Genomic DNA, 22,887 nt, shown 5'->3' on the forward strand with positions numbered 1-22,887 from the left:
CTGCCTTCAGTTTTGCTCGCTGCCAGTTGAAATGCTGCTCTTCCCTTCACAGACAGCCATTGCTCTTGCCAACAGCATGAGAAAGGAAAAGCAACTTCCAGGTGGCAAACTGTCACCTCCAGTGGCAAGAGCCCTTGGTCCAAGGCTTCCATGGCAGAACTGCTGTCCTCCATCCATCTCTCTGCCATTCCACATGATGCTGCCTTTAGGTCTGGGGAAAAATACCTTGAAAACATCAGACACAACCCACTTCCACAAGCACAGATGCACAGGAACTGCAGTCCCAGTACAGACCATTGGGAGTGGGTAGCAAAAGTGAAGCTAACATAAGCTATAGTCAGCGAAACATTCCAAGAGAGCTGTATGAACCATGGATGTGGGTCTGAGCTGGTGGAAGGCGATGTGGTGTATGGCGCCGAGTGATTCTAGCTGCCAGGTGAAATAAGCATGCTACTAGTTCAGACACATGGGCTGAACAGAAAAAAAAAACCCCAAATAATACAAAACAACACAAAACAAAACCACCAGATGCTGCGGTGCTGAGATGATGAGTTTGCCCGGCTCACGTTCAGCCCCGATCAGCGACGAAGGGGCGCTTGAGGAGCCCGGAGCTCCTATCGCGCCTATGGGTCCCGAAGAGATCCACGATACGAGAGCGAAGGAGGGCGGCAAACGCAGGGAGGCGCAGGCAAGGAAAGAGGGACTCAGCCTTCAGGAAGGGTTGGCAGGTTTATTGAAGGAAGGTCGAAGGGGGAGAAAAAGCAGGGTGGAGGGAGAAGGACTGAGCACCGAACTGAGGGCAAGTAACAGCTTATAAGGGAAGGGGGAGGGCCTGGGAGGGGCAACACGACAGCAAATGAGGGTATGAAAAAACTGATACATAGTTCGATGAACGCATGAAGCTAACAAATCAGCAAAAAACTGGGGAGGGGTCCCTGCCCTTGCCCAATCACTTGACACCCTGGGGAGAAGGTTCTAGAAGGAAAGGCAGGGCTGCCGAGTGATGGACAAAGGCCAGGGGTGGGGACAACAAGACACATCTGATGGATAGGGGAGGGGAAACGTGATAGACAAATAACGATAAGAACTTGGGGATTTCCAGGGAGAAAGGGGGAGCTTTTCAGGACAAGCCAGACTGAATTAAAACAACATTACACCACGCACCACCACATCTCCCCCTTTCGCAAACAAACAAAAAGGAAAGGGGGGATGGGGGGGACTAACTTATTATAATTATCTGAGTTCATGTTCTCAAGGTTCAAATTCGCTGTCCTCAGGGCCTTCTTCATAGGACAGTTCTTGGTCCAAGGGCCCCATACTGTCTTCTTCGTCAGGGTCTTCCCAAGAGTTTTCCTCCGGTAAGTTGGGGGGTGCTCGGAGTCGGAGGACTTCCGGAGAGGAGAGGGCTCGGTTAATAAAGTTTTTCAGTACTTTCCACAGTATTGAGGCAGCGAGTAACACAAGTATAAGTGAGAAACATAAATAAACGATTGGTTTCAGGATGGCTACTGCCCAGTTTGAAAACCCCTACCCGCGGAACATGTCCCCCAGCCAGTCGGTGGTTTGCGCTTTGATATTTTCTAGATGATCTTGCATGCGTTCAATGGAGACTCTCGCGTCTTCAGCCCTGGATGAGAGGTTGAGGCAGCAGAGACCTTCAAACTCCTCGCACTTGTGCTGGTGTAACAGGAGGAGGAAATCGATGGCGGCTCTGTTTTGGAGTGTGGCTTGCCTCGTGACTTTCTCATCATAAAGGAGGTCCGTTAGGGCGGCTGACGTAAGATTGGCCTGTTTTACAACCCAACACTCTAGGCGGCCCAATTCACCTAGTGACTTCGCGATCGCTACCCAAGGAAGTAAAACTGTGAGGGCAGTCGCTTTTGTACGGTCCCAATGTTCAATCACAGAGTCGCAGCCTTCATCTAAATTCTTTGAATCTCTTTTGATACGTTTTGAATCGAAGGTCGAATTGAGGCTTGCGCTTTTATTCTGCCAATCGATAATATGGGTCAGGTTGGGTGTAAACAGGGACAGCCGGCCTAATGCACATGGTCCCCCGATAGGATTAGATGGGATTCCCGCCCAAGCTCGGTTTCCGCAAATTAAGAACAAACCATGGGGAAGGGTCACTGTTTTGTCATTCGGGGAGGTGGCTAGAGGGATTTTTTCAACACGTTTGCACCATTGGTTCGGGGGATAGGAGGCATTGGAGGGGTTCAACAGGGTCAGAGTGCGTGGATACCGGAGTGAGGCAGAGGGGGGGTGTTGGGAACCCGGGGCTTCTCTAAAATATAGAGGATTACCGGGGCTGGGGATATATCGAAAAATGAGGCAAACTGGGGCAAGTGCAGAGCCGAGCAAATGGAGCTCTGGAGGGTTCACCTCAAGAGTAGGTTGTAAGCGGAGGTGGTCTCTCCAGGCGTTCCAAAAAGCAGTGGGGGATTTCGGGGTAGTTCTGAAGGAGTAAATATAATTGAAAGGGGAGGGAAGCTGGGAAGGGGGGAGCGGGATCCCCACGAGGCAAGACGCCATCGGGTCTTCAGCTGCCGCCGTGTTCAGGCAAAGGTGATCTTGCCCCAGGGCTTCCGCGAGGGTCCGCCAAACATTAGGTTTCGGCTGGGGGAGAGTCCATGCAGAGCAGCTGGTGGTGAGCGTGGCCCAAAGGAGGTAGGTGGCAACTGGGTGTGTCTGGGGCCGTGCCATACCTGAAAAACTAAAAAGAGGCAGTATCAGGGAAGGAGAACTGGGTTTTAAGAAACGTGAACTAAATATTCGAATGGTTCTGGCTCATCACTGAATAAAAAACAGATAGGCGGAAGAAGGGGGTCAGGGGGCTTTCTTCGGCGCCTCCAACTGGCGACACGGACTTGTTGCTCTTTCGTCCGGTGTTTCGCTTCCCTGGGCACAAAAGGCCGAACCCATTTTGAGGGCACCCACTTGGGACCAGAAGGAGTGAGGACGCAAGCGTACCCTCTCCCCCAGGTCACCAAGTCAAAGGGTCCTTGGGTCTGCCTGTAGGTTGCAGCGCGTTGTGGCTCCCGAAGTGTCTAACCATGGGCGGGTTCAGGCTCTCAAAGGAACAGTTCAAAAAATTCAAAGTGAACATCGCCTTTGAGAGTCTGATGTGAGGGGGCTCTACCTTTGTGGTGGATTTTTGTCGCTCTAAGATTTTCTTAAGGCTTTGGTGAGCCCTCTCTACCATGGCTTGGCCTGTCGGGGAATAGGGGATGCCTGTTCGATGTTCTATTCCCCATTGCTGCAGGAACTGGCGCAGTTCCCTGGACTTGTACGCAGGCCCATTATCAGTTTTGAGCAGCCTAGGGATGCCCAGAACAGCAAATGCCTGAAGTAGGTGTTTTTCGACATCTGCTGCCCTTTCTCCCGTGTGGGCGGAGGCGAATACCGCGCCGGAGAAAGTGTCTATCGAGACATGAACAAAGCTCAACCGGCCAAAGGAGGGAACATGAGTGACATCTGTTTGCCACACTTCGCAGCTTGAAAGTCCTCTAGGATTTGTCCCTAGGCCCAATGATGGAAGCTGGTGGGACTGGCACTGGGGACATGTCGCCACGATAGCTTTGGCTTGTTCACGCGTTAGATTGAACTGGCGAACAAGGCCAGGCGCGTTTTGGTGGAACAGCTGGTGGCTTAGTTTGGCCTGACCGAAGCGATCAGGGAGCGGGGCTACCTGAACAGGAGCGGCAAGGGCATCAGCGCGCCTGTTGCCTTCCGCAATGAACCCCGGCAAATCGGTGTGTGACCTAACGTGCATTACGTAGAAGGGCTGCTCTCGGTGGGAGACTAAATTTACAAGTTTGGAGAGTAGCTCGAAGAGGCGAACGTTCGAAACGTCCTGGAGGATTGCTCCCTCCGCTCTGGACACTACACCGGCTACATATGCCGAATCAGTTACTAAATTGAAGGGCTCAGAGAACCTCTCAAAAGCTCGGACGACTGCATCCAACTCAGCCACTTGTGGCGATCCTTCTACCACAGTGATGTCTGTCTCCCACCGCTGAGTTTGAGGATCCCGCCAAGTCATCACTGACTTGTGGGATGCTCCAGATGCGTCAGTGAAAACGGTCAGGGCATCGAGGGGTCTCTTGCTCTGTACTGACTTGATGGTGAAAACAAATTCTTGATTAAACAATTTGTGGGCCGGCCGATCTATCGTAATTTGGCCCGTGTAGCTGTCCAGAGCTAGTTGTAAAAGTTCATTCGTCTGAAGGACGTTCTCAAACATTGTTAATTTGAGGTGGCCCGTGCCGAATTTAATGGGGAGATGAATGCACGTCAAGTCCTCACCTGCTAGCTCCCTGATCCGTGATCTCGCTTTCCGGATCAGGTCAGCCACCAGCTCCAGTGGCGATGTCATTCTTTTGGACCTATGGTGGCTCAGGAATACCCACTCTATGATCAAGAGAGGGTCCTTCGCCCCGCGGTCCTTGCTCTTCCCGATGACTCCGTCCCACTGGAAGAGCATGCCGTGAAGGTGTGGCAGTTTTCCCAAAACGATGAAACGGAATGGCAGGCCCGGTTGGTACCGGTGGGCCTGCCTGGCCGAGATTAAACTCTGAATTTTCCCCAGAGCGGTTTTGGCCTCCGGGGTGAGGGTCCTGGGAGAACTCAGCTCTTCTCCTCCCTTCAACAAATTGAAGAGAGGGGCTAGGTCTTCCGTGGGAATACCTAGCCAAGGTCTCACCCAATTTAAAGAACCACACAGTTGGTGGGCATCTGCTAGGCTTTGGATATTATTTTTTATTGCCAATTTTTGCGGAACAATGGTCCGCTTGGTAATTTCAAGGCCGAGGTACCGCCAGGGTGGCATCCTTTGAATCTTTTCCTGCGCCAGCTCAAACCCTGCAGCAACCAACGCAGTGGTTGTCAGGTCAAGCGCATGGGCCAACAGGTCGTCGTCTGGCGCACAAACCAAAATGTCATCCATATAATGATGGATGACGGCTGACTCCACAGCTGCACGAACAGGGGTCAGCAGGGAAGCGACGTACCATTGGCAGATCACCGGGCTGCACTTCATGCCTTGTGGCAATACGGTCCAATGGTAGCGCTTGCCTGGGGCTTCACGGTTAATAGATGGAACCGTGAAGGCGAAGCGCGGCGCGTCATCAGGGTGTAGGGGAATTTGGAAAAAACAATCTTTTATATCAACAATTGCCAAATTCCAATCTTTAGGGAGCATCGCAGGGGACGGCATCCCTGGTTGGAGGGGTCCCATGTCTTTGATAACTGCATTGATTTGACGGAGGTCATGCAGGAGTCGCCATTTGTCTTTGTTGGGCTTTTTGATGACAAAGATGGGAGAGTTCCAAGGCGACATGGACTCTACTAAATGCCCTTTCTGTAGTTGTTCCTGCACGAGCTCGTTGAGCGCCGCTAATTTTTGTTTGTTTAGCGGCCACTGCGCCACCTGTACTGGTTCATCCGAAAGCCAATCCAGCTTCCAGGTGGGGCGCTCAGCAGTGGTCGCTGCCCGAAAAACCTGGGGAGCCACTGGTAGGTCAATTCGGGCTCCCCACTGGGCCAAGAGATCCCTCCCCCACAGGGGTTCCGTATAATCTAAAACAAACGGACGAACAGAAGCCAATTGTCCGTCGGGCCCCGTAATTTGTACGATGCTTTTCGATTGCCTTGCCAATTGAAGCCCTCCTACACCTCTGATGTGGCCAGGAACGCTTTGCAATTCCCAACGCGACGGCCAATCCCGAGAGGGAATGACCGTGACGTCTGCCCCTGTGTCCAGCAAGCCGCGTAGAGCGACTTGCTCTCCCCCCTTTTTTAATTTGCAAATAAGTTTGGGCTTTTCGTGCCCAAGAGCTTGAGCCCAGGCCACTGTAGGTATGTCTGGAGCCTGGGTTGCCGATTGAAATTCCGGAGGTGATAAATCGGAAACAGCATACGGTGGTGACACGACAAAGAATTGGGCCATCATTTGCCCCTTCGGTAGGAAGAGCGGGGGGTGGACACAATGCAGCATGAGTGAGATTTGTTCCGAGCCAGCGGGAAGCAGGCTCGGGACAATACTCACTTCTGGTGGGGTCGCCTTTGTGTCGCCTAGGACGAGGAGACTGTGGCTTTGACGTTCCCAGTTTGTTAGACCCTCCGGGAGGACAGCAACGTGGTGGAAACCGGCGGAACGGAGATGTAATGGTTCCGCAAGCTGCAACCTACGGGAGGAAACACAGGATGAAAGAGCATGAGTATCAATGGGTGGTGTTTGTGTCAGTCCGGCATGAAGGTCAAGTCCAGTTGGAGGCATTATCTCACTGTTCTCCCTCTTCTCCCGCCAGGACGGATGGTGTGAACAGGCCTCCGCATTTGTGTCCTGGCGCAGGGGGCCGCTGCGCTATTTAATTAGTTTTTTTGAACAGTTTGCCCGTGGGTCCCCTGCACGGACTTTTTAAACTCATAAAACTGCTGTTTGAGGGGGCATGCGGGCATCCAGTGCCCCAGCTTCCCACACAGATGACACGGTGTGGCTGGAGGCTTGGGCACCGGGGTCGACGTTGGTGGCAGCGGTTGCGCGGTAGTGGGACAGACGTCGGTGGTGAATGGGGGCTCCTCGACGGCGGCGGCGGCGGGACGGAAAGGTGTCCTCAGGCGGGCGGCTGCGGCAGGTGGTGGTCCGGTACCTGATGGAACTAATACTTTTTTCCCACACACCAAAAGCATGTCCCGCAGGGTGGGAGCTGGCTCCAGAGGGAGGCTGTTGATTGCATCTTTGCAAGCCGAGTTGGCATTGAGGAATGCCATCTCTTTTAACAGCTCGGCCTGCAAGTGTTCTCCTTCAACCTGATAGTTAATGGATTTTCGGAGCCGCTCCACAAACTCGAGGAATGGTTCCTCGGCACTCTGCAGGACTTTGGCATATGGGACCTGGGGTGCGGCCGCTCGCAACCCCAAGAAGGCCTTCTCGGCCGCCCGGGCAGTTTGCTGCAGGACCTCCACGGGTATGGCTCTGGCTTGGGTTGCTCCGTCACTCCAGTTCCCCGTCCCAAGCATATGGTCAATGGAAATGACATCTCCGTCTGCACTCGTCCGGGAGTTCGGGGAGTCCCATAGGGACGGGAGCACCTTCAAGGCTTCCTTTCTCCACGCTGCCTCCCAGAGCACTTGCTCGGTGGGATTGAGGAGACAGCGGAAGACTCGGCGGAGGTCGGCAGGTGTAATGACCGACTCCGCCAGGACGGCTTGAAGGAGTCCCTGAAAATATTCGGAGTCCCTCCCGAACTCCTTCTGTGCTTTGCACAGCTCCTTCATGGACGAATGAGAGAAGGGGACCCATTGAGCCAGGGCTGTCCCATCTCCCGCGGGATGAAAAACGACCGGGGCTGCCGATGGGACTGCAGACAGCTCCGGTCTCCGGCTCGGAACCCCCTCCCCGCTAGCCCCCAGAGCGTGGGAACCGGAAGGGAGGGCGTGGGAACCGGAAGCGGGAGAGGGAGGGTCCCGGCGTGGGAACTGGAGGGAGGGTTCTGCAGCAAAGTGCCTCCCCTTATGGGAGGGGCCCATTGACGTCGTCGCGGAGGCGGGGGGTGGTGGGAGAGGAGGGGAAGGGGGAGGAGTTGCAGGGGGTGAAGGCGGGGGAGGAGGGGGAGGAGTTTCGGGGGCAAGGGGCGGAGGAGGAGGGGGAGGAAAAGGGGGCGGGGGAAGGGGAGGGGACGTGGGAGGAACCCGCGAGGGGGGAAGGGGAGGGATTTGGGGGGGGGCTCGGGAAGGAGTGGGGGAACTCTGGGAAGGAGAAGGGGGTTTTTTAGGATTGAACACGCGGTCCCCTCCATTTTGGGATGATTTGACGCCATCTTGGCGAGGGGACTGCGGAGAACTGAACCGAACTTTGGGTTTAACAACTGGGGTCGAGGGGGCGCGGGAAGAGGGAACAGGGACAGTCTCCTCCGGAGGTTGGCCAGACCTCCGGAGGCTCGGGGACCGGGTCGCCCGCGAGGAGCTCAGGGACGGATGACTCCCTGGCGCGGGGCTGTCGCGGGCTGCTCCCCGCAGGGACTCGGTTCGGGAAGGAGGGCGCGAGGAACGAAGGGCAGGTGCATGGGGACGGGGAGAACTGGGGTATAACTGGGGGTCCGCTGGCTGGGTCCGGGAGGAGGGTTTAACAGTGAGGGCAGAAATCAAAAGGGATATTAAACAAAAATGGCTTTGAAAGGTTTTGCTGCCAGCTTGGATCTCTCTCTGAAGGCGGGATTGAACCCGCCTCAGAAATCTGGGATCCAGGACTGACTCGGGATTTAAATCGGGGTAGGTACGGGTCAGCCAGCGGACTAAACTTTTAACTTCCCTTTTATTAAACTTATAATTCCCACCCCCCAGGGTACCCACAACTTGGTAAAAAACCCCTTTCTGAGTGGCCGACAGTTTAGCACCCATAATTGCTGATGGAACACGCAGGGGTCGGCCACTCGCTCTACCACTAGCAACAGGGAAAGCGAAAAGAATCTGAAATAAAACTGAACGGGGTCCCCACTGACCCTGACCTCCCCCTCCCGCTGGCCGAGGAGAGGACCGGGATGCCTACGCCAGGTTTTCCGTGGGGTCAGGTGGTGGGCTGCACAACACAGCCAAGAGACTCACCAGTCAGGGGGACGAAACAAGGCTGCTGCTAGCGGGAGCTGCCTGCGCCGAAGGCGGCCTCTTTAGGGTGCGCTGGGAGGGTGTCGCCTTCTTCTCTCCGGAGCACCGCGCCTCCCGAAACGAGGGCGTGCTACACGGAGAGCGGTGAGTCGCCCAAAGGATTAGAACAATCCAACCCGCGCGTCGTGGGACTCCTGCTCCGAGATACAGTCCTCCGAACGATGTTCCAGGATCCACAGACTGCCTCAGATGCAAGGGTCTTCACGCCACGCGTTGGGCGCCAAACTGCTGCGGTGCTGAGATGATGAGTTTGCCCGGCTCACGTTCAGCCCCGATCAGCGACGAAGGGGCGCTTGAGGAGCCCGGAGCTCCTATCGCGCCTATGGGTCCCGAAGAGATCCACGATACGAGAGCGAAGGAGGGCGGCAAACGCAGGGAGGCGCAGGCAAGGAAAGAGGGACTCAGCCTTCAGGAAGGGTTGGCAGGTTTATTGAAGGAAGGTCGAAGGGGGAGAAAAAGCAGGGTGGAGGGAGAAGGACTGAGCACCGAACTGAGGGCAAGTAACAGCTTATAAGGGAAGGGGGAGGGCCTGGGAGGGGCAACACGACAGCAAATGAGGGTATGAAAAAACTGATACATAGTTCGATGAACGCATGAAGCTAACAAATCAGCAAAAAACTGGGGAGGGGTCCCTGCCCTTGCCCAATCACTTGACACCCTGGGGAGAAGGTTCTAGAAGGAAAGGCAGGGCTGCCGAGTGATGGACAAAGGCCAGGGGTGGGGACAACAAGACACATCTGATGGATAGGGGAGGGGAAACGTGATAGACAAATAACGATAAGAACTTGGGGATTTCCAGGGAGAAAGGGGGAGCTTTTCAGGACGAGCCAGACTGAATTAAAACAACATTACACCACGCACCACCACAACCAGAAAAAGAGCTTAACTGAGGTAAATAGTAATGGCAAAGGATTAATAGGATCCACTGGGATTCCTGGCCCTTCTTTCTCTGGTATGTGTGATGATTGTCTGGTAAGTTGCTGTGGCCTTGAACATAGAGTTTAAGAGCTTCTTATTTTACCTTCAGGAAAGCACAAGAGCAATTAGGGGTCAAGGTGGCTCTAATAATTTGCTAGATGCTTTTAGCATGTTTACCCCAATTTCTATACTGGAGGGAGAAATAGGAAAAGTGTCTATTTAGTCACTATTGGAGAGAAATTATCTCTTGTCCAATTTTGAGACAATTATTAAAATTCGAAGCATGTTTACAGAAGGAAGTATCTGGAACAAGTAATTTTGCAGCATGACTGAAACAGTTTCTGCATCCTTTCCCGGTCACTCAGTTCTGGGATCATGGTGCAAGCAGCTCATGTGAACAACAAGCATCGGCCCTGCACCTCTTAGAGAGATTTCAAGAGGACAAGAAATAACAAATTAGAGAAGGCAATAAAGAGACGTGTTATTAACCAAGGATGGATGTGCTTCCAAAATTCAGGCCAGAATTTACTAAGTTCAGATTATTTGTAGGAAACAAATGACAGAGAGATGGCTCTCTCTCCTTACCTAAATAGGTTTGCTCCAAACCTTAGAAAGTACCTTAGAAAGAATAATTTAGGTTTCTCTGTCATAAATTGTGGATGCAAATGCACTTTCCACTGTGCTGAACTGCTGTGGAAAGCATGGAAGGGAAGGTGGTAATTCATTTTTGCAGGCCAGTAATAAGGTACGCATTGCTGAAGAATGTGATGGAGAAATTGCCTAAGACAGAAAAATTTAACAAGTAGGTCTGGAGAAACTGGCATCAGGTGAAAAGCTTAACACCCTGCTGGCAGAGATGCATGTGGTGTCTCTCCCATATGAGGAGTAGTGGAGGGGTCACCTACATCCTTCCATGTGCTCTGAAAAACCATATCAGGTTATTTGACCAGAGTATGCAAAAGGAGGGAGGATTAGCTCCTCTTCATTTGCTTTGGCTCCTTCTCTCTAAAATGGGGCTCCAAATATCCCATCCCTCCACAGGACTGAAAAAAGATGCTGTGAAACCTGTGCTCTGTGCAATAACCAGAAGGATTTGGTATTTTTTAACAATTATCATGGATGCAGGAAGTAAGGCTTGAGTTGCCCACTAGGAGTGAAAAGAAGGTAATTTATTAACCACTTCATCATGATTGCTCTTTGCTGCTTGGCTTGGTTGAGCTGAAGGAAGTCCTGAAAAAAACATTTATTCTAAGAAAGGTTACCAAAGCTGACAGTCGTTGTCTGCATTGTAACTTCCACTGGGACATTGAGAGAGGGATCTGGAATGTATATGCAGTCCTGGGATCAGGAGGTTTTTAATGGCCAATGCATTTTCTGCAGATGTACAAAGTCTCATCTGACATATGTATACTCCACGTGGATCTTATTTCCCAGTAATTGGAGTGTAACTGATAGGCTGCTGTGCTTCTTGAAAAGTGTGTGCCTTGCTTGGAAAGTATTGGAGTCTTCAATGTCTTTAAGGGGGAATAGAAAACTTGTATCTAGACAGAGATATCACCGTTGGGGAGTCTTAATTAGATATTAACAACTTAGGTGGGAAAGCATTTTCTGGGGATTAGTGACCATCTGGGAGAAACCAATGGCCTAAGAAACCCTGATCATTAGCGTATAGGCCTTGTACTTAAGGTCATCAGTAGGGCTCTAGGGTATGGCTGTATCAGAATTTAAATATCCGTTAAAAGGCACCTTCTGACCCCTGAGTAGTTTGTCCCTGATTTGCAGCCAGCTGCGAATAAACTGGTATTATCCTGAAGGTTTTGAAAGTATTCAGAGACCCTGTTTGAATGACGGATAAAAGGATCACAGATCAGGTAAGCTTTAATCTCTTCAGTTTATAATATCCATCAATTAATTTATTTTACAATAAAGGCTTTACCCTGGAGCTCATTAGAAGCAGTTTTGATGGTGTCAGTCCCCAAAGATGATAGTACCTTGGTGTCTCAGATTTCTGCCTGGAATATCCACTAGCAAGAAATGTTTCTCAAAAGAGGTGGGAATTGCAGGATTGTGGGATCTCAGCACATCATTTCTGATGTTCAGAGATGCCAGGAGAACCCTTGGGAGTCTCGAAAATCCTGGAATGTTGCCAAGAGTGTCTGGTGGCTTGATTTTGATCCATCCACAGAAATAACAAGAGTTTGAGGACAAGAGAATCACTTTAGAGTATAAGGTGTAAAATAGACACATTTAGAAAGTGAAATATAGATTTTAAGGTTTTTGGGTACAGGGGGGTTATGGAGACAAGATGGAGGGATCAGGGCGTGTCTTGTCCTTCTTCTTCCTTCTTCTTGTCCTCCATCTCCTGTGGTGATGTTGGCATTTGGGGATTGGTTTATGGTGAAGGTGCACTTGCCAACATGGGTGAAAAGCATTGGGAAATAAAGGTAAATATTGTGTACGTAGATATTAGTATAAAAAGACATGACCGCCCCGTGGGTGGTCAGAGAGTGCCTGTGACTGCTTGCAGATCAGACCTCTGTTGAGCAGACAGAAAATTTTGTAGATAAGAAATAATAAACAACCTGAAGACCGAAAAGCTGAAGAGTCCAGACTCATCCTTTAAAACGCGTGCCACCCAAGAACCACACTACTCGTGTCGGGGCAGAGACAGACAGCCGAACCCGACACAGGATAACCCACCCAAACAGGGAGATATTATTGCTTTGGTATGAAATTTTGGAAGTTTAAATTTTTAGCAGTTTTATACACGTTTTGTATTCATACATATAGGTATGTGCATACAGAAAGAGAGAAAGAGGGAAACAATGTCATGACAATGAGGTCCACAATGCTCTAATAATTCTGGACCAAATGGTTGGATTATTTCACCATGTCATGTCTCTCTGGCTCCCCAAGACAGGTGATGGAACATGCCTTTGGGTTTTTAAGCAGGCCCGACAATTGCAAACATCTTCCTGGCTTTTTGCCTTTATCTTGAAATCTGGTGCTGAGGCGAGAAACGCCTTGGGCTCATCCCCGGCTCTCCGGTGCCGGGGGTGACTGAGGGCTGGATCCGGGGACACGCGGAATCGGGAGGAAGCCACAGCGAGCGCTTGGAAGCTCAGGGCCGGGGTTGAATGGGGCCGAGGGCAAGGACTGGGAGTGCGGGTTAGCCCCACCTCCCCGCCGCGCTTGTCCCACGCTCGCCCGGTGACCGGTGACGTGGGAGGAGCACGAATGGCATTGGCGAGCGGGCCGTGGCATAGCCAATGGAAGCGTGAGGCGGGCGGGGCAGAGGCGCCGGGGATCTACCGGGCACCAGGTGACGTCAGGTGTAGTCCGGGTCACCATTGGCAGCTCGCTCGGCAGCGGTCCGGCAGGGACCCTGCTGGCTCCCGGCAACTGAGCAGAGATGGTCCCCGAGCAGCCTGTGGTGAAGACCTTGGGGAAGCAGCTGTCCTGCAGCAGCCCATGAAGGTCCACACCTGCAGAGATCCACCTGCAGCGTTTGGAGGAGTCCAATGTCGTAGAAGGTGGGTGTGCCTGAGAGAGACTGTGACCCTATGGAGACACTGTGCTGGAGCAGGTTCCTGGAAGACCTTGTGACCCTGAGGGCAATCCACACTGGAGCAGCCCGTTCCTGAAGGAGTGACCCCACAGAAAGGACCCATGCTGGAGCAGTTTTTGAAGAACTGCAGCCCACAGAAAGGACCCATGCTGGAGACATTTGTGGAACACTGTCTCCTGTAAGTGGGACTCCACACTGGAGCAGGGTGAGGAGGAAGGAGCAATGGACAATACAAAATGAACTGATGACAATCACATCCTGCTGTGGGGTGTGTTGCTCAGAGTCTCCCAGAACCTCAGCATGGCTCTTTCATAGCTGTCAGGCATAGTGGAAGGGTGACAATCCTCCATCCTTCCAGCTTTTACAGAGACAGGAAGGAAGCATGGGGGCAGGAGTCAGAAGTGGAAGAGATCCTGATCTAAAGGGTGAGGTCAGCCCTGGAGATGGAGCAGCTCAGTGTACTAAAAATGTGTCAGGGATGTCAGGGGTGTTGGTTCCTCCCTTCCCTTGTCTCCCCAGTAAAGAGCTCATGTCTCTCCATCTCTCCCTGATTTGTGGCCTGCACCATCACACATCTCACTCAGCAACCCCACAGTGGTCTGGCCCTGGGTTGTGACTGCCCTGTCAGGAATAGACACTGGCCATGGAGAGATGTGGAAGGGACTGGCAGAGGACTGGCTTCTCCTGACATGCCAGATGCGGACCAACCAGAGTCCAGGAAAAGGAAGAGTCTCTGCTTGCAATAGGGAGTATCTCTAGTGCGCCGAGGAGTTTCCTGAGAAAAGCTCCTGAGGGGGGAAGAAGGGTGAGAGACACAGGAACCACATGTATCAGAAGAAGTTTACAGCTGTTTAATGCGGTGGTTTTCCAGAACAAAATCAATCATGTTGGTGCTGATGGGTCAGGGGTGGGACATGAAGTAAGAACAGAGAGCAAGCAGCTGTTGCTGTGTGGGTAGCAAGGCCTCAAATGATGAATTCCTGGGTCTCCCATGTAGCCTCGTTACCTTTCCTGCAAAGACTATGTGTGAGCTGTGGTGACAGTCTCAGGGACTTCACCCCTACAGAGCTGCTGCAACCCCTGAACCAACCTATATGCCCATAAATCTTACAGCAGGAGATGGGAGGGAGAGCTCACCTGCGCTTCCACCACCAAAAACCCCCAGCAAAGGCTGTGGCCACAAGAAGCAGCACTGCAATGGTGATGCTGATGGTTGGAGCTGCGCTGCGGTTTTCTGGGACAGGGAGAGAAGAGGGTGACTGTGTGAGGGTGGCAGCGCCAGTCAGGAGCTGCCCCTCACAGGGCTAGGGGCTACTATCTGCAGCCTGCACCCCATCTCCCACAGGTGGCACCTACCCCATGGGATGAGAAGGCTGCGGGTGCCCAGGCTGTGGTGGCGCACACGGCAGACATAGCTGTGCCCATCACGGGGGGCCACGGCCAGGACGCTGCGAAGCTGGTAGGTGAGGTCAGCATTGGGCAGGATGGTGCTGGTGTTGAGCGCCGGGCCCGGAGGCACCTCCTGGCCATCCCGCAGCCAGGCCACGCTGATGGGACGGGGATAGAAGCCAGTGACATGGCAAACAAGCAGCAGCTGGTCTAGGCTGGGGGTGCGGGCGAAGACCGTGGCCACAGGCAGCTCTGGGAAGTGAGAGCAAAGGGGTGGGGCACAGCTGGGCCCCAGTGTGGGGGCCTTTGGGCTGGCTGTTGCAGGGTCAGGGTGGTCTCACCTTGTCTCTCTAGAATTTCCTTCCCATACCTCTTCAGGGTGAGGAAGTTGCTCTGGCATACCCAGATAGAGAGAAGGTGCTCCAGGAGTATTCTGAGAGACTTCTGCCTGTTGAGGCTCTTGCTGACCAGCTCTGCCACCTGGGATGGCTGCCGGGCCTCCCAGCCCTGTTTATCTACCTCAAAAGCTACGAGGTCTCTGCCATCCCAGCCAACATTCAGGAAGCCCTGGCTCGTCGTATTGGGGTACAGCACACAGCCTGCACGGAACTGAACCACCAAGGGGTCTGTCAACGGCAAAGCCAATGGAGAGGTCCCATGAGTGGGTGGAACGTGGGCGGCATGAGGTGGGATGTGTCTGAAAGCACATTCAGGGATGCAGTGGAAAGCAGGGTGCAATGGGCAGCAGGGGATAAGGCCATGCTTCAGGAGACCCCAGACACCCTGCAAGCCCTCAGGCCCCTTGGAAGAATGGAGTGGATACTGGTGTGGAGTGCTTGCTTAAAAAGAATTCTGTCCCCCAAAGTATTTGCCCCCAGTTTTCTCTTTCATGATGTGTTTGTCACACATTTTTGCTTTGTCAATCCTTCAGCTCCAGTAAATTTGCTGTGTCAATCCTTCAGCTCCAGTAAATTTCGTGGCAGCTCCCTGACATACAGAAGGGCTCCTTGTGCTAGATGGCAGAAGCCCCAAGGGGTATTTTTGGTCTGCTGCCCTACCCACTCCTGCTAGTCATATTCCGCAGCAGCTGCAGTGTTTCAGCAGCTGTTGCACCCTGCGAGATTCCCCCAAATGCCATCCTGGTGGGGAGGAGGCCACAGCCAAAACCTGGGGAGAAGGACTAGGGATGTGGCAGGGCTCGTTTCTGTACTCACAGTGCTGTTTTGTCTGCTGAACTGTGTCATGCACAAATCGGATCATATTGCGCAGAGCGATTTTGTACTGGGACATCATCTTTTCCCCGTCATCTTCAGCTGCAGCCTGGCTGACCCAGGGCCAGTGGAAGTGGATGCTCCAGTTGGCTGGATCCAGTGTTAAGATGGCTATGTCCCCTACGAGTGCCACACATGACACCTCAGCAGAGCTGATGTTGGCAAAGAGGCTAGTCAGGAGGTACTGGATAACCTGTGGCTCTGCTAGAAGAGAGGATGGAGACAGGAAAGGGTGCAGGAAGGAGATGAGTGGAGGTGCTAAAGGGGAAACACAAAGTGGAGGCGCTGAAGGGGAAACAGGGGATTCAGACTAGATAATAAGAAAGAAATTTTTTAAGTGAGGGGTAGTGAGACACTGGTACATGTTACCTAGACATATGATGGATGTCCCATCCCTGGAAACATTCAAGGCCAGGTTGTTTGGGCAGGGAAGGTGTTCCTGTCCATGGCAGAGGGGTTGGACTAAATGGCCTTTAAAGGTCCTTTTCACCCCAAATCATTCTGCACTTCTATGATTCTATGCTCTTCATCCTGCTCAGGGTTGCTTTCCTGTCTAACTTCCTCTAACTTCACTGCTCTTTTTCCTTCTCTATTTTTCTTTCAGCAAAGCGGTTATCTCCTGCAGAGGATTTTAGGCATTTTGTCCCCTCCTTTCCATGCCTCCCTCCTGGCCGCAGCTGCTGTATTATTGTGCAGAGCAGATGAAAGGGCACCTTGCTGCTTGTTTGGAGTGATGTTTCCCCCCAGGAGAAACACCTGTGCCAGGACCTGTATCTGCCAAAGATATGGACATGGTACAGAGGATATGGAGGACGGTTGACAGAAAAGGGCATTTTGTCCAGATTTGGGGGTCCCTGATAGGGCCAGGACACCAGCCAAGCCCAGAGATCAGTCCTGACTTTTTGTGTCTGATGCTGCCTGCCCCGGAAGCATAAGGGCTCACAGGGTTGTGGTAAAACTCTCTGTGTGACAGCAGTGCCCAAAAAACCCTCTGACAGGTGCAGCTCCCTAATGAATGAGAGGCTGCTGGAAGAGGCCCTCAGCACCATGTGGAGCTGAGATCTGCCTGGCACCCATGGCCCATGGGCTCCCTGCAGGGGGAGGACATCTTGCAGGGTAACTCCACACCCAAGGCCTGGCTGGGGACCACTGTTGTCTCTTCTGGTTGTGTGCCCAAGGCCTTGTGTTGGAGCTGGTGAGGCAGAAGTCCTGAGCTGGAGGCAGGAAGGGTGGGCAGACAAGGCTTGTTTGGATGGTGCACGATGGGAGGTGGCCCTCTGATGCTGGGAATCATTCACCCCCCCTCCCCGATATGGCACAGTGGCCTGGCCATGCCGCCCCTGAGCAGAACTTGTGGAGTTCTCTGACAGGGCGGGGGTGGTAAGAGTGGTTGAGGTGAGTCAGGGCTCCCACTTACCCTCTGGGTCTGCCCACATCCCAGGGAGGAGGATCGGAAGAAAGAGGAAGAGGAGGAGGTGAGGGTGCTGCATGGTGCACGCGGCAAGGCTGAAGAAGCAGCAGCAGTGACTGTGGGAGGAGGAAGAACCTGTGGGAACCTAAGCTTCAACCCAGCCCAGCAGTCACTGCGGTGCCTCTCCACCAATTGGAGAATCAATGTGTCAAGGGAGGGGCCCAGAGGTCCCAAGCCGAAAGCTGGGGATGTGTGGGAGGGACAAAAGCTGAAATAAGGTCGTGAGCACAAAACGCCCTGACAGGCTGGGGCTGGGGAAAGCTCAGCCAGAAGGAGAAGGTGGGGAAAGAGAGACCCATGAAACAGCACTAGGAAAATAGATATTCAAGCATCCAAGCTGGGTTTTCCTGACTCCCCCTCCCCACCTATTGTCCTATCCCTGTTCTTGTGGGATGCATCAGCACCAATGGAGGTGACGATGGCTTTTGGATTTCAGACCTGACTGGAGAAAGATGGTTGCTGTCTTCTCAACCCCTTCACGGGGAGAAGGGATACCCTCTCTCTCTCCTGGCACCTCCAGCTCAGGCTGCTCCTGCGTCACTTGCCTAATTCTGGGGATGGGGCTCCCAAGGAGGAGGCAACAAGCTGTTCTACCTAGACCAAAGCTGTAGGACACTGCTGAGGAGCCCCTGCTCTGCTCTAAACACCTGGGGGTGGGGCTAGCAACTCCCCTTTCCTTCCCACCAGTTTTGATGAGGAATCCAGTCCCCATCCTCAAGAGCCCCTTGTGCATGGGAACAGAAATGGTGGGAGCCATGCCCCTGCTCAGTCCCCATTGGCAGCAGTGTCCAGTGCTGGAGGGATCAGGGGGTGACCAGAGTCAGCCTCTCCTCACAATGTTTCCAATCAACTCCTCCTCTCAACTCCTCTCCTCAACATGCAGTTTCTCTTCCCCTCTTTTGGGTAGTGCCTGCACTGGGGGCAAAGGCAGAACCAAAAGCACAAGTTTGAGGGGTTCAGCTCGGTAGTGTCCAAACACTGAATACTTTTGTTTCCATGGAGCTGTCCCAGAGAGAAGTAGGGATGCTGTGGTGGTCTGGTAGGCCCAGAAATGACACCAACTTCCCCAGCAGCATGACGCAGGGGATGTCCAACTATGCCACCACAAGGTCCACATCCCTCCCACTAGTCCTAGACCTAGAGGAGACTGTTTGGCTGTCAGGACGGCAAAGTGCAGCCATGGGGCAGCCAGGGAGGGAAGAGACAAGGGGGCTTTTGTCTCTGCAGTCCTGTGAGGTGATCACTTGTCCCCATGGCTTCCCCTGAGACGACTGCTGGTCACTTCTTGCTGAGCAGCTGAGAGGCCATTCACAGCCTTCTGTCCTGTGAGTTGCTGAGTTGCTCATAGGACAGGAGCAGGCACCTGGCTTGTGTGGGTGGTCACGATGTGTTCAGCCCCCACAGAAATTCCTTCCATGTCTCCCACTCTCCCAGTGGATCTGCTTTAAATTTCTGCTTTAGCACTTCCACTTCTCTATTGAATGTACTTCTCATGTTAGCAGTTTTTTCACTTCCTTTTTTGCTCACTTCTTCCTCCTTCATATTTTCACTTCTCTGGTCTGAAAATGACCCAAGAAGACAGGGGACTGTTGGTCCACACAGTCCGTTGGTCCTCAGAGTCCTCTCAAGGGACCATGGTTCTCAGAGTCACACCCAGGTTACCACTGGTCTCCACAGTTTCCTCAGGTGACATCAGTCCTTAAAGTCCTCTGAAGTGATTACTGGTCCTCACTTCCCCCCTGCCCTAGAGTACTATTGGACTTTGAGGTTCTCATGTGGCCACTGGTCCTCAAAGACCCCACAGGTGATATTGGTCCTTGCAATCTCCCCTGAGGTAAAGTCTGTAATCCCCCCAAGCTGGTCCTGGGGGAGTTGGAGTGGAGGGGACAGGGATGCAGTGCCTCTGGGTGCCATACTGGGCATGTGGGTGAGCAGCAGCAACCACTGCACTGGGCTGTGATGTGGTGCCTTTAGAACCCTCTAAAAATGCCTGGATGGGGTGTGTCATTGTAAGGTCTCTTAGGGGATGTGAGCAAACACTTGCAGACACCCCTCTGGTACCAGCTGTTTGTGGGTGTGGAACTGTAGGGTCTCTTGGGAGGTCATTCACATGAACAGCTTTCCTCAACAGGTTTCCTCACTGGCTGCACCTGATCTCCAGGTCTGCCCAGTATCATGAGTGCTGCATGATGTTCCACTCTGCTTGGGACAGGAATTGCCCCATTTGCCCTGTGGGTGCCAAGGCCACAGGGAGGCATGCCCATACCTAAGTGTTTTATCTGCCTGTCCCAAGTCATCAGGACCTGGGAGAGGCTTGGTGTCACTCCTCTTGCAGGGAGTTCCTTGAGCCATATGATGCCAGCAGGTGACACTGGCTGCTAGGGAAACACAGTACTTACCCCAGCATTGTGGTTTCCAGGTTCTGGCCAGGGGAGAACAAACACCATTGGATTTGTGATGGATATGGCCACGAGGCAGCCAGGTTTTCTGGCTTGCCATGGCTGCCAGACTTATCCTGGGAAACTGCAGGAAGTTGTCCAGTGAAACCAAACCTTTTGAAGCTACATGTTCAAGTTGATTGGGAGCATGAACTACATGCCTTCCTGTGTGTATGTGAACTCTGCTATGTTTCATGGGACATGGGCTTCTTTTTTCTCCTTTATTGGGAGCCTTGGGGATACTTTACCCTCATGTGCACAGTTGTTTATTTCCATGCAATATCTGAGAACATGTTCATATACGCACAGGCACACATGTACTGTTTTTCCCCCATGCCTTGGTGCTTCCTGCAATTTAGTGCCAATAATTCAGTGGTGTTTCAGCTTGCATACATGGCTGATCAAAAACTCTCCAAGCCCATTCAACTGCTAAGGAAAGGCATATTATCTTAGTGAAAATATGAATGGTTTATTTTTGTTTCATACACATATGCAGCTCCCACACATTACATCAGAGTTTCAGTATTACTTAGCACTTTGTAAAGCCATTTCTGACCAGGTTCTGTTAGTCTGTGTGGAACAGTTCAGTCTTAGCACAAATATTTCTGGAATATGGCTAATAAAGGCAATTTTTAGGAAAAAAAGTACCAGAAAGTGACAGTAGAAGGGGACAGCTTTCCACCTTCTGACAAAAGTGTTACTGAAGCAGAACCAGGAGAATTTGCCATTGGATGTTGAGGTGCCCTACAGCATCAGTGGGTGGACTGGCCAGTGCCACAAGTGAAGAGACGATCATGTGTAACAAGGGAGGAAGTCACAGATGTGCACTTGCATCCGTTTAGAAAATTCAGGTGAGTCAAAAGCTCAGATTTCTCTCACCAGGTTTCTCTTGTTCGTCTCTGAATCAAGTTAGTCTTGCAATTGGCAATGCCCAAAACTTAGGTGAAGTAGAAAAAGGTAGTTCTTGTTACTCTGTAGGCAATGGGAGGGAATGGGGACTGTTGGCTCTCTTCTGAGCTAAGCTTCTTTGCTCAGGATGGAGTTCCTGGACTCTGATTCCTCCATCTGCTGGTGCTTTCTGAAACAAGAGGGAAATGGCTGGATGCTCCATGGCAGAGACCTTGTGGGAGTGCAGACAGCATCTGCCAGGGTACAAGCAAGAGCTTTGCTACTCAGTGCAGAAATCCCACGGCATTTCTTTCTTTCCTCTCTCACTGCCGCTCCATGGGCCAGACAGGGACTGACCTTTGTCTCCACACCCAAAGCAGCGACATGGCAGCTACAGCCATGGCTGTAAGCAGCCCGGCCATGAGCCCTGTGATCAGCACCACTTCTGAGTTCCCTGGGAAACATAAGGAGAAGCTGCCATGAACTTTCTGGGGTTTGCTCCATCTTGTGGTGCAGGGTGGCTCAGGACCCCCATCTCATCTCCCACAGGTGGCACCTACCCCATGGGATGAGAAGGCTGCGGGTGCCCAGGCTGTGGTGGCGCACACGGCAGACATAGCTGTGCCCATCACGGGGGGGCACGGCCAGGACGCTGCGAAGCTGGTAGGTGAGGTCAGCATTGGGCAGGATGGTGCTGGTGTTGAGCGCCGGGCCCGGAGGCACCTCCTGGCCATCCCGCAGCCAGGCCACGCTGATGGGACGGGGATAGAAGCCAGTGACATGGCAAACAAGCAGCAGCTGGTCTAGGCTGGGGGTGCGGGCGAAGACCGTGGCCACAGGCAGCTCTGGGGAGTGAGAGCAAAGGGGGGGGGCACAGCTGGGCCCCAGTGTGGGGGCCTTTGGGCTGGCTGTTGCAGGGTCAGGGTGGTCTTACCTTGTCTCTCCAGAGCTGCCCTCCCATAGTGCAGCAACTCCTCCATGTCATTGACACAAGTATCATTGAAAAGAGTTTCCACCAGCTCACTCAAGGCGGTGTAGTTCTGGAGAAAGGACTGGACATACCGTGACAACTCGGTGTCCTGGGAGAGGGTCCAGGTGGAATTCTTTGTGTCAAAGCTGAGGAAATCCTGACCATTGTAACCCACATAGACAAAGGACAGGGAGGTTCTGTTGGGGTACAGCATGCAGCCTGCTGTGCACTGAACAACAAAGGGGTCTGTCGGGGCAAAGAGGAGAGAGAGGTTGCGTGAGGGGCTGGAATTGCCTTCCTCCAGACATGGTCAGTGTCTCCTATACAGCACCAGCTCTATCAGATCCTTCCCCACCTCCCAGCTGCTTTTCAAGAAAGGGGATGCAGTGAAGACCGAGCACTCACAGGGGATGTCCTTTTGCATGGCCCCTTCATTGATTAGATGGTTGAACTGCTGCAAATAGATCTTAAGCAGGTTTTCAATGGTGTCCCAGTCGGCACGGGGAAGGGCTGGGTGCACCCAGGGCTGGCAGAAGCGGATGGACCATGTGTGTTTATCAAGAGAACCAAGTTCGATGTCTTCCAGCAGGCCCAGCCCCTCTATGTCCGCAAATGAGGTGTTTTGGAAGGTGGTAGTCTGGAGCAGCCGGACAGTGAAGGTCCCTGCATGAGACAAGAGTTGACAGGGAGGAGATGGAACTGGGAGAAGAGGGCTGAGGAAAGTGGAGGAACTGAGGGATGGGTCCTTGAAGTTGCAGGGATCCCTGGGTTCCCCATAAGCCCCTTACAGCATTTGCAGCCCCAGTTCCCATCTTCTGCACCCACCTGGGGTGGCTGCATCCCTGCTGGGGAAGAGGTGTGAAGCCAGGGGACAAGGAGGAGTGAGGAAGCAAGTGCCCAAGGTGGGTGTGAAGCAAGAAGCCTCTCCCCAATGGAGTCCCATGGAGGTAGATGTGTATGAGCCAGGGGTCCCACTTACCCTCCAGGTTTGCCCATGTCCCAGAGAGGAAGAAGAGGTAGAGGAGGAGGGAGAGAAGGCAGCAGCAAGGGGACTGCATGATTCCAGCAGTGAGGCCCAGAGTGTGCAGCAGTCGGTGCGCAGCAGGAAGAATACTCTTGAGAGATGTGGCCTCAGATGTCTCCTCAGGCTGGCTCTGCCTGGGCAGCTCTGCTGGTGCTAATGGCCCTGGCAGCAATGGGGCTGGCACTGAGGTTTAGGGGAGGGCTCTGAGGTTCCCACTTGGAGTGAGCTGGGGCATCCTGAGTATGGCTGTGAGTGCTGGGAGAATTTGATTGTGAGCAAGGTTGTT

The 22,887-nt window shown here is 52.9% G+C and overlaps 1 protein-coding gene across 1 annotated transcript; it reads right to left on the minus strand.

The window, feature by feature from the left end:
• Positions 1-13,989: 13,989 nt before the first annotated feature.
• On the minus strand, positions 13,990-22,635 carry LOC136561525 (uncharacterized). Its single transcript, XM_066557862.1, has 11 exons — positions 22,557-22,635; positions 21,983-22,240; positions 21,542-21,823; positions 21,168-21,452; positions 20,965-21,061; positions 17,228-17,337; positions 15,754-16,011; positions 14,881-15,165; positions 14,507-14,791; positions 14,288-14,384; positions 13,990-14,161 (listed from the first exon to the last, which is right to left on the minus strand). Exons 1-11 carry the CDS (start codon positions 22,633-22,635, stop codon positions 14,116-14,118), a joined length of 2,082 nt encoding a protein of 693 aa, XP_066413959.1. The 3' UTR covers positions 13,990-14,115.
• Between the last annotated feature and the right edge of the window lie 252 nt (positions 22,636-22,887).

The sequence above is a fragment of the Molothrus aeneus genome, chromosome 12 (assembly GCF_037042795.1).
Source record: "Molothrus aeneus isolate 106 chromosome 12, BPBGC_Maene_1.0, whole genome shotgun sequence".
Taxonomy (NCBI): domain Eukaryota; kingdom Metazoa; phylum Chordata; class Aves; order Passeriformes; family Icteridae; genus Molothrus; species Molothrus aeneus.

What these genes read in the sequence shown, in the direction of transcription:
- LOC136561525 (XM_066557862.1), bottom strand. Translation starts at nt 22,635, where the DNA reads ATGCAGTCCCCTTGCTGCTGCCTTCTCTCCCTCCTCCTCTACCTCTTC. An exon ending in TCAGCAGACAAAACAGCACT is followed by an intron (nt 15,166 to 15,753) that starts GTGAGTACAGAA and finishes TGCCGTTGACAG; the next exon opens with ACCCCTTGGTGGTTCAGTTC. An exon ending in GGAAATTCTAGAGAGACAAG is followed by an intron (nt 14,792 to 14,880) that starts GTGAGACCACCC and finishes CTCACTTCCCAG; the next exon opens with AGCTGCCTGTGGCCACGGTC.